Genomic DNA, 11,563 nt, shown 5'->3' with positions numbered 1-11,563 from the left:
CACGAGGTTGGAACTGAGGCCTTCTGCATGCAAGACATGGCCTCTACAACTGAGGTTCAGCACTTGGCATGAGAATCTGTTACAGGTAGAGATGTGACAAATATTTCTCCCTGAAAGTAGTAATTTCTGGAGAGGGGGGGGGGAATATTTCCCACCTCCCCAATTAACTTGTTCACAGCCTTTCTGAAGGCATTTGCACCATCGCTTCTGACTGGTGTGTCTTTTTTTATATATATATATATTTTTAAGGTCAACACCTTTCTCTTCTCCCAGGCATTTAACAGCATTTAACAACATATGCTAAGTTTGTTTGTTTTTGAATGGGCCCCAGAACTGTTGTTTTTTAAAAATGGATCCTGTTTTATACTGTTGTTTTTTTATATTTTTGATGGTTTTACATTTTGTATACTTCTTAACGTTCACTGTTTTTAACCTTCGTAAACCATCCACAGAGCTTCGGCTGTGGGGCAGTATATCAATTTAATAAATAGATAAATAAATAAATTTTCTTCCTGGAAATTATTTATTTATTTATTTATTTATTACATTTGTATACCACCCCATAGCCGAGGCTCTCTGGGTGATTTACATAGGATAAAAACACTGAAAAACATATACAAAATTTTAAAATCACAAAAACATACAATTTAAAACCACAAAAACATACAAAAATATAAATAAATAAATAAAAACAAACCCAGGCTAATTACATATTACTAAATGCCTGGGAGAAGGGAAAAGTCTTGACCTGGCGCTGAAAAGACAACAATTTTGGCATCAGGCGAGCCTCGTCAAGGAGATTGTTCCACAATTGGGGGGCCACCACTGAAAAGGCCCTCTCCCTTGTTGCCATCCTTCGAGCTTCCCTCGGAGTAGGCACTTGGAGGAAGACCTTAGATGTTGAGCATAGTGTACGGGTAGGTTCATGTTGGGAAAGGCGTTCCATCAGGTATTCTGTAAGGCTTTATAGATTAAAACCAGCACCTTGAATTGGGCTCGGAAACTTATAGGCAGCCAATGCAAGTTGGCCAGAATCGGTGTTATATGTTCGAACCTTCTGGTTCCAGTTATCAACACATGGGTGATCCCAGCCAACTGGGGATTACGTAACGAATGTGATCACGTCACTATACTATGAGACCATGTAACTGATTGGATTTATTTACAGTATGATGCCACAAAGCCAAATGAGAGTGAGGGCAGTGCCCTCACTCTGAATAGGTGGGGACTTTGGGTCAGTTTTGCAGCAACTCCTGCAAGAGGGCACACTAATGAGTGAGGGGAGGGCTGCTTTTCAGCACTGCAGAAAGATTTTGTGAAAACCTTCCCCCTTTCAACTTCAGCCTTCCAGGACCATCCCAAGTCATTTTGCTGCCTGAGGCAAATCAGCGAATGCCACCCCCCCTCTAGTAAAAGTGCATAGTACCCAAAGCCAGACAAGTTGGCACGGGAGGCAGAACAACTCACAAATAACTCTCCCCATCCCTGGCACCATGCAAATAGAACAATAACATTTACTGCCCTTTCATGACATGCAGAATCTGCTGCCTGGGGTGGCTGCTTCATTCTGCCTCATGGTAGGGCCGGTCCTGCAGCCTCCACTGTGTCTGATCCCAGCCTACCCAGGCTATTTCCATCCAACTCCCAGCACGCACAGATGAACTGATCACATTTCCATGCAATACAGGAGCCAGACAGTTGCAAATCAAGCCCCTTTCATTTTAATACTCTTAAAATGTTTCTAATCCCCAACAGCAATCAGTAAATGACATCCCCCAAGGGCTGAGGGGGAGACTTATTCCGTAAAACCATTTGTTGCAGTATCACACTGACAATTGCAACGCTGAGAATGAACCTCCGGATAACCTAATTCCCTGGCTGAAACCAGGCGAAAAGATGAATTGTAGAGAAAAATGCTTTTTTTTTTTTAAAAAAAAAAATACACCTTGCAATTAATCACACGTACCTTACAGAAAGCTTCGGATTTCCTCAGCATGTCAAATCATAGACGCGTACAGATGTCGCCCACCAACAATTTCTACATAAAAATAGGCATGTATTTTTTTGGGGGGGGGGAATCTTCCCCCGAGCAATTTGAAAGCAAGCCACATCCTACGGGCAGAGCCAAGTGACACAGTCATTTCGGCCAGCCGGTATTCATCCAGGATCACACGACGAGAGAGAACTCAATCCGCCTTAACTTCTGTGTCCGTCTTGATGGAGTTTTAAATCCATAAACAATGCAAGGCAGCGCAGGGGAGCTTTGAAGCCTGTCCTTCAACTTCTGCTCTTCTTTTGTGGGGAAGGCAGATGGACGGTGGCGACGCAGGCGTGCGCGATTGGCAGAAGCCCGTGACCACATGTGCGGCTGCTGGTAGGGCTGAGAATGATTTAATTGACTCGGGAATGCCACCCCTACTCCGTGCTGGCAGTTCAGCAGGCCCCTGTGCAAGGGAGCTCAGAATAGTAGCTGGCTGGGAAAAGGGCAGGCGAGTAGGCTCCAGGTGATCTCAAGGTTGCCAGAGAAGACCCGGTCACCTGATTCAGGGACAGGCTTACCTATCACACCGGAGTAACAAGGCGGCAGACAAGGAGCGGAAGAATGGGAGTGTGCATGTAAGGGAGGGGTGGGGAGGCAAGGGGAGGTCTGTCCTTTTTAAAACCAGGTCTCTTGCCAAGGCTGCCGCGACTCTGGCTGCACAATCTGTAGAAGTGTCACCTTAGCTATGTCACAACCTCCCGGTAGGATGCATTCGAAAAGAGCAGGAATACGAGCAGCTGTTGTACTCATAGGTTTGTTACACAAGTCCCGAAAGCAAAATAAAGAAAAAAGGTAATGCACACGCTTTAATATCATATCATATCATATCATATCATATTAGATACCTTCTTTGATTGTTGTCTCTTTAACGCAGGAGGGGGTGTGGGGGGGTGTGGGGGGGTGTGGGGGACCAAAGAGGTAACTGCCTGGCACTCCTGCTGCAGTTTTAAAAGCGAGGCTCCAAGAAGCCCAGAAGCCAGGCTTGTGGTGCTCGCTGTAATGGGGCTGTCTGTTTCGGGTTGTCCGCCTTTGTTGTTGCTGTGCTTGTCAGAAGTGCCACTCTCAGCGGGAGCAGCAGACTGGGTGGGGGTGACATAAGATGTAACGGGAGAGCAGTCAAGGACTGCGGAGGGTGCCGGAGCTGGATTTCACCGAGTTCTGCCAACGTCTTTGGGGCATCTTTGTAAGGAGGGGGGTACCTTAAGTCTCGCCTTGCCTGTGCATCTGAAAGCTAGGAGTGGAGTTGGTTTAGGAGTGGGAAACTTGCATAATATGGTAGCATTGTCCGCTAAGCCAGGGCTTTTAATTCCAAAGTGCCGGACATGGTCAGTCGGCATTGTTGAGTTTCCCCTCTTAGAGATCGGCAAACGTGCGGCGGTGACTTGGGATGGAGAGAAACTGCTTTTCTCTCTCCACATGGTGACAGGTGTTTTTCGGGACTTGTTCAGCTGGATTTAAGACGGATTTCTTTTTAAGCTTCCGTTCCCGCTAACAGACAAACACCCGGTCGGGACAAGGGATCCAACTCTGGCATCGTGGTGTCAGCCAGAATGCTGTTGTTGCTGTTGTTGGGGCCATTTCTAATCGGAAAAAGGCTCGCAGACTGAGCCGAACCAGTATAAAATGCATTAAAGCGATGACCATTTGGCGAGTGTCCAAGCGAAGCAAAAGCGAGCCATTGACTACAAAAGTGCTGTGTGTGTTTCACTTTAACCAAGCAGGGTAGAAACTCATTGGTTTGCCGTTTGTCGTTTCTGCAGTGGCTTTACGAACTTCAAGAGGACTGTGCTCTGCCCCGGGGAGCTTACAGTCGAGCAATTCTACACTGGGGAGACAAGACAACCGAGGAAAGGGGGAGGAGGCAGTTGGGTGTTTAGGCTGGGTTACAGGAGGGGGTGGGAACTCAGGTGCTGTGTACCGAATCTTCACGGGGTGTGGGGAATTGGCATTGATGTTTTTTTTCAATCTGGTGGCTCGACAAAGCCAACAGATTGCCTTAAGAAACAACCCAGTGCCACCATATGGACTAGCACCCTTATATCAGCGTGATATCAGCTGAAGTCAAATCTTCTCTACAAAAGCACTTGCCACAAATACATTTCTTCCATGCAGCCCTCTTCCGCCTTCACTCGAAAGGAAGTCCTTCTAATTCTAACGGGGCTGCCAAATATGTCTGTGCGGGACTGCATCGTCAGCCTTTAAGGACCACAGGGCTCCTTGACGCTTTTCGCTACCGCTGGTTCCGGAGGCTTACTTTTTATTCTCCTGAGGATACGGTTTAAAATGGGTTTGATTACTTTGGTTTATGAATTCTCACCAAAACATGTTCTGCCTGCCCTGCATCCCCGTTGCCTCTAAGATGTTAAAGGGATCAGATTGGGAGGCGAAAATAACCGCTCATGCCTTGGTCTTTAATCTTGTTAGACTATTTGCAGTTCATTATTGGATGTTACTCCTTTGCTTCTGCGATGTTGGAAAATACCTGGGTAGTTACCACAGTGTTTCTTGTTCCCACGAGAGAGCCAGGGTGGTGTAGCGGTTATAGCATTCGGATGGAGAGACCCAGGTTCAAATCCCCGCTCCTTAGCCCCTCCTTAGCCATGAAACATGGTAGGTGACCTTGGGCTGGTCACTTTCTCTCTCAGCCTAACCTACCTCACAGGGGTGTTGTGAGGATAAAAGAGTTCCTTGGAGAATATATATAAAAAAGTAATGAATAAGTAATACCCCAAGTGTAGGAAATTTTAGAGGCTGCCTTGTCAGTGGAGGCCGGTGGCTCTGATGTCCGTGGGGCAGTGAATCATAGAATCATAGAATCATAGAATAGCAGAGTTGGAAGGTGCCTATAAGGCCATCTAGTCCAACCCCCTGCTCAATGCAGGAATCCACCCTAAAGCATCCCTGACAGATGGTTGTCCAGCTGCCTCTTGAAGGCCTCTAGTGTGGGAGAGCCCACAACCTCCCTAGGTAACTGATTCCACTGTCGCACTGCTCTAACAGTCAGGAAGTTTTTCCTGATGTCCAGCTGGAATCTGGCTTCCTTTAACTTGAGCCCGTTATTCCGTGTCCTGCACTCTGGGATGATCGAGAAGAGATCCTGGCCCTCCTCTGTGTGACAACCTTTTAAGTATTTGAAGAGTGCTCTCATGTCTCCCCTCAATCTTCTCTTCTCCAGGCTAAACCTGCCCAGTTCTTTCAGTCTCTCTTCATAGGGCTTTGTTTCCAGACCCCTGATCATCCTGGTTGAATCCGCTCCGGGTTTCAGTCAGAACTCTAAAGGAGCTGTCCAAGGTAGACTGAAACTCCACTTCACTGACATCAGAGCCCTGCTGCCTTAAGATGGCTTGGTGTCGGTATAGAGTACTGGGTTTGGTTGTGTAGTACTGGGTTTGGTAGCATTTATTTAGTTACAACGATACACACTGAGCATGGCGAAAGCAGGCAGGCCCTCAGGTGGTCAGCCCTGGACTCCAAAGTCACAATCAGTTCCCCTGTGGGGATCCCGCAAAAAAACAACGGCATACCAATCCCAATTGTGATGTTTTCGTAACAGAGTTCCTGAAACTTTGATTTAAGGCTGTTTGATTGATTGACCAACAGAACATTGGCTTGATCTAAGACTTCCTGTTAGAGCAGTACGACAATGGAACCAGTGACCTAGGGAGGTGGTGGGCTCTCGCACACTAGAGGCCTTCAAGAGGCAGCTGGACAAGCATCTGTCAGGGATGCTTTAGGGTGGATTCCTGCATTGGGCAGGGGGTTGGACTCGATGGCCTTAGAGGCCTCTTCCAAGTCTACTATTCTATGATTCTGTGATTCTATGAATTTCTGACTCCCAACAAACATTCTATGATTGCCTTCCCAATCTGGTTCCCTCCAGGTGTGTTAAGCTATGAGACATTCTCCATAAGTTACCTCGCGTGGAGAGTTCTCTCTTGCACTCTATCTCTCTTGCTGTTTTTTGTCCAGGCACAGCCCTCCTATGGCAACCTCCAAAAGTGCATCCCTCCATGATGTAGCAATCCTCTTAAAGGGCTACACCATATAGAATCATAGAGTTGGCCTATAAGGCCATCAAGTCCAACCCCCTGCTCAATGCAGGAATCCACCTTAAAGCATCCAGCTTTTTAAAAATAATAACAAAGATAATAATAACAACGATAACAACAATGGCTGATAATATAAACGCTACTGGGTTTATATTATCAACAAGTTCTTATCTGCAATCCACTTCTTTCTTTGCTTTGTCTTCTTTCACTGTGGAATGGTTCTATTGTTTTTGTCCTCCTTTGCGGATTGAAGTTCCCCATGGGGTGCTGATTGGTGTGGGTCACCAGTGGTTGTTTTTTGAGTGGAATAGGTTGTAGATCTCTTCTGTTCTGGCTAAGGGTACATCATGTGGCGTCATCCCTTAATATGGTCTGGGAGCTACGTGGTGGGGCGCTGTGGCTTCCTGCATCTATGTTGTTCCATGTGAGATCAGCACATCATCATTTTCTTGAATTGGTGGCAATTCTTTAGCGCCATTTTTTTTTAGCCTTGTTTAGACTTTTGCATCTGTGGTTGTGCTATTAGTTGTTGCCATCTCTGTGTAGTAGTTGCAGGGGTGTACAAATCAGCAAACACAAGCTCATTGAGATTCTCCGAATTCCATCTCGAAGTTTGTTCTGACCAATATCTATATCAAACTGAGAGCTTTGTGTTTGCTCTTTTTGCATTATTTTCTTTCCAAATGCCTCAACTGTGTGCATGTTCAAAAAGTACACATTTTTCATCTGCACTTTTTTCAAATATACACATTTTTGAGTGCATTTCTTTGGTTCTGTGAATTGCACCGCAAACCTGGAAATCTATGGACTGCAGATTGCACTCAGGTCCATATTAGGTTCTGGGAGTTGTGAATTAGTGGTCCACAGCACTAATGGACCACTAATTCACAACTTTAAATTACAGCAAAAAAAATGAACTTTCTCATCCATCCCTAAGTAGTTGTGGCATTCTTGTTTTGGGGTCCCATAACTGAGAAGTGCTGTGGACCACTGGGGTCCATAGCTTTCTTTAATAGCCTCTTAATGATGTGTACGCCATTCTCAACAAGAGCATTGGACTAGGGATCCTGTGGACTGGATGCTTTCATAGAATCATAGAATAGTAGAGTTGGAAGGGGCCTATAAGGCCATCGAGTCCAACCCCCTGCTCAATGCAGGAATCCACCCTAAAGCATCCCTGACAGATGGTTGTCCAGCTGCCTCTTGAAAGCCTCTAGTGTGGGAGAGACCCCAACCTCCCTAGGTAACTGGTTCCATTGTCGTACTGCTCTAACCGTCAGGAAGTTTTTCCTGATGTCCAGCCGGAATCTGGCTTCTTTTAACTTGAGCCCGTTATTCCGTGTCCTGCACTCTGGGAGAATCGAGAAGAGATCCTGTCCCTCCTCTGTGTGACAACCTTTTAAGTATTTGAAGAGTGCTATCATGTCTCCCCTCCATCGTCTCTTCTCCAGGCTAAACATGCCCAGTTCTTTCAGTCTCTCTTCATAGGGCTTTGTTTCCAGACCCCTGATCATCCCACTAATATCATCATATTAGTATTCAGTTTTGATTTCCACACTTCCCCGTGTTGGTACAGCCAAACAGCTCCTCCTCCATCCTTGGAGGCACCTGTGGATCGTTTCCTTACTCTTGTGTTGTCATAGTTGGAAAACTGCTTTCAAAAATGTGTATATTGGGCAAAATTTCATAGAAAAACTGCATGCGTTATGAAAATTACACTCAAGAAATCATGCAAAGTTTTTTTATATATATATATAATCTCAAAGTTTAAGGTGAACTGAATTTAAGACTGGGAAAACAAGAAACTGAAAACAAAAAATGAAATCGACAGATGTATCCATTCCTGGTAAACGTAAGAGTTGTCGTGCTGGAACAGATGAATCCATCTTCCTGTTTCTCACAGTGCTGCTTCCTGGAAGCTCACAAGAGTGGCATCAAGGCCCTCTCCTGATGTCCCCCCTGGGCATATTCATCAGCACACTGCTATAAACAGGGAAGTTCCATTTATCTGCCATGGCTAATAGAATCATAGAACAGTAGAGTTGGAAGGGGCCTACAAGGCCGTCGTGTCCAACCCCTTGCTCAATGCAGGAATTCACCTTAAAGCATCCCTGACAGATGGTTGTCCAGCTGCCTCTTGAAGGCCTTTAGTATGGGAGAGCCCACCACCTCCCTAGGTAACTGATTTCATTGTCGTACTGCTCTAACAGTCAGGAAGTTTTTCCTGATATTCAGCTGGAATCTGGCTTCCTGTAACTTGAGCCCGTTTTTCCATGTCCTGCACTCTGGGAGGATCGAGAAGAGATCCTGGCCCTCCTCTGTGTGGCAACCTTTCAAGGATTTGAAGAGTGCTATCCTGTCTCCCCTCAATCTTCTCTTCTCCAGGCTCAACATGCCCAGTTCTTTCAGTCTCTCCTCAAAGGGCTTTGTTTCCAGACCCCTGATCATCCTCGTTGCCCCCTCCGAACACCCATTAGCAAATTCCTAGAAAATCGCTCTCCGCCTAAAAGTGGCCGAATGTCCCCTCAATTTTGTGGCATATTAATGGTCCTGCAAAAGGGTGTGCGTGAGGGGTGAGGTGTTCAGCCCAGAATTACCCTGCATATGTAAGCTGCATTGTTTTAAACCGCTATCCTAACTAATAAGCATCTGTCGTCTTATCCTCTATGCCTCTGTCTAACCCTTTTCAAAAGTCACGCAAGCTAATAAATAGCAGCAGATCTTGGGACAATGAACGACGCCATCGGTTAATTATGAGGGCTTCCTCATAGTAAGCCTGGAATCTCCTGGGTTCATTCGTTGTGGTGCAATTATTTATTGACGTCGGACGCAACCCTATAAAGTGCAGGGCTCCAGGTTTCGAAGGGCCCTCAGACGAGACACCCTCCACGCGGGTCCCTCGGTGTGCCCTACCTTCTCACCACCCTTGCCCCCTTTCTCACTCTCTTCCTCATCATGGCCATGACTTGCTTCTGCTGCTTCTCCTCCTCATCACCATTCACTGGGCCAGAGCAAGAGGCAGGGGAACAAGCAGGTTGAAGAGGAGAGGCAAGTCCAGGAGGGCTCTGGTCAGGGGGCCCCTGCGGGGTGTGGGCCCTCAGCAGCTGCCCAACCATGCAACCCTTGACACCAGGCCTGTCCTCTACCCTCCCGAATGTATCTCTATATCTCTATCATCTATCTACATCTGACAGTTGCCCTTTTAGACTCTACTTCCTGTCATCTAGAGTGGGTTCTCTGTGATGTACCCTGGGGACTAGAGGCTTAGCCCATTTTCTCCCAAATGTTCTGGAGCCTGGAAATCATATCAACAGCCTTGACTCCCCGGGTCCTCAGTGTCCCTGATTATTATAGTGCTAATCCCTGCCTGCACATCGGAAATGCCAGTAGGAATAAAGGATTTCTGGGACTTGTAGTTCTTGGGAGAGCATGTCTCAAAGGGGTGCCTCGTGTCTCTCTGTCTCTCAAAGTAGAGATCCTAGAATCCCCCCCCTTCTCTCTCTCTCTCTCTCTCTCTCTCTCTCTCTCTCTCTCTCTCTCTCATTGGCCTGGTTCAGACAACACGCTAAACCATGCTGCTTAACCACAAAATGGTTAAGGAATGCATTAAGGTCAATGCATTCTGTTAACTATCTGTGGTTAAGCAGCATGGTTTAGCACATGAGTTCTCAACAAGGGGTGAATTCTCCCCCCGGGGGGAATTTTTAGGGTTCCGGGGGTGGTGGTGGAATTGGGACCACTATTCAGCAAAGTATGATGTCCTGTAGATTATGTCTTCCTGCACATGTTATTAAAAACGTCCCAGAAAAGTGTCATGTTGTCTGCAAAAGCCAGGCATTTGCTCTCTTTTCCCTCCCTCCCTCGCAATCCTAGAAGTTTCAAGCTTCCCATTTAAAGGGGCAACGCAAAGCATGGGAGCGAAATAGTAAATTTATTTACTATAAGTAGTTTTATAGTAAAACTCTACTATAAAAATAATCCAAATAAATGTATATGTACTAATATAGAAAAAAAAAAAGCTTTTCAATATTATACGCATATTATTTGGAATGCACCTTTTGAGTTAGACTATCTTGGGAAGGGGGGACTTATATTCTGAACAATGGTGAAAGGGGGGAATGGAGCAAAAAGGGTTGAGAACCACTGGTTTAGCGTGTTGTCTGAACCAGGCCCCTCCCTCCCTCCCTCCCTCTCTGTCTCTCTCTCTCTCTCCTTTGCCCTCTCCTGGAGGGCCATCAGCTGCTAAGACTATTGCTCGTTCTATGCTAACAGCACTTTTGATGGGCCAGGATCTCTTCTCGATCCTCCCAGAGTGCAGGACACGGAATAACGGGCTCAAGTTAAAGGAAGCCAGATTCCGGCTGGACATCAGGAAAAACTTCCTGACTGTTAGAGCAGTACGACAATGAAATCAGTTACCCCATACTAAAGCTCTCCCATACTAAAGGCCTTTAAGAGGCAGCTGGACAACCATCTGTCAGGGATGCTTTAGGGTGGATTCCTGCATTGAGCAGGGGGTTGGACTCCATGGCCTTGTAGGCCCCTTCCAACTCTGCTATTCTATGATTCTATGATTCTATCAGCTCCAGCATGCATTGCAAGATCTGGGTCTCTCCTACGGCTACAAGGCTTTTGGCTACAGCGTCCCCTTCCTCTTCCTCTCCTTCTGTCCCTCCTTCTCCCCACTCCTGCTTGGCCCTTGAGGAAGAGATTCAGCCCACTACAAGGGTACGAACCAGTGGTGGCCCTCAAAATATTGAGGGCCTCTGTCCCATCATTCCTAGCCAGACTGGCCAATCATCAGGGATTATGGGAATGGTAGTCCAGCGTCTGGAGGGCCCCAGGCTCCACACCTCTGTCTTACAACGCCTGTGCCACTGGCCTCCTCTTTGGCAAGGACTGGGCCCGGGACGTTCCAGGCTCTGTTCTCCACCTGCCATCAAATATCACCCTGTACGGCACAGAGGGGTGGCAGCAGATGCCGGCTACCGGGAGGCTGGGATCTTCACTGCCTTGTTAGCAACCGCCGGGGAAAATCTAATGCTGCAAATTGATTGCGGCAAGCTTCCTTTTCCTCCCAAGCCTGGACAAATCCCCTGCAGAGCTCCTTCCTGGAACAATCAATCACATCAAGGCTTGTTAATTTGAATAATAACCCGGGATGTCACTGTTGATCCTGAGCGAATAGCCAGTGACACTCTGCAGGAAAACTGTCTAGAAAAAGGAGAGCGAGAGAGAGAGAGACAGAGAGACGTTTGACTGTTGTGCTAAATGTGCAGTTCTCAACTGTTTTCTAAATGGAGAGTCGTTGAGGCTCAGGTCTGCGGGAAATGGCACACCTAGGAGCTCTAACTGTGCAAAAAGGACTGCGATTACTCAGCGATAAGATGGTGTAGAAGTCAGTTGCTTTGAGTTCAGTGGGGTTTACTAGGGTGACCATATTTTGGAAACCAAAAAGGAGGACAACATGGTC

At 46.7% G+C, this 11,563-nt stretch overlaps 1 protein-coding gene across 2 annotated transcripts in view; it reads left to right on the top strand.

Moving 5' to 3' along the window:
* Window positions 1-2,641: 2,641 nt before the first annotated feature.
* RAP1GAP2 (RAP1 GTPase activating protein 2) overlaps window positions 2,642-11,563 on the top strand; it is a 141,349-nt gene continuing 132,427 nt past the window's right edge. For both annotated transcript variants that reach the window (XM_063146835.1, XM_063146834.1), the window contains exon 1: window positions 2,642-2,833. In XM_063146835.1, coding sequence (XP_063002905.1) covers window positions 2,727-2,833 — 107 coding nt within the window. In that variant the 5' untranslated portion in view covers window positions 2,642-2,726. The remainder of the gene's footprint in view (window positions 2,834-11,563) is intronic.

Source organism: Elgaria multicarinata, chromosome 22 (assembly GCF_023053635.1).
Source record: "Elgaria multicarinata webbii isolate HBS135686 ecotype San Diego chromosome 22, rElgMul1.1.pri, whole genome shotgun sequence".
NCBI lineage: Eukaryota > Metazoa > Chordata > Lepidosauria > Squamata > Anguidae > Elgaria > Elgaria multicarinata.
Note: the sequence above shows the minus strand (reverse complement) of the source record. Positions and strands in the feature narration are given on the sequence as shown.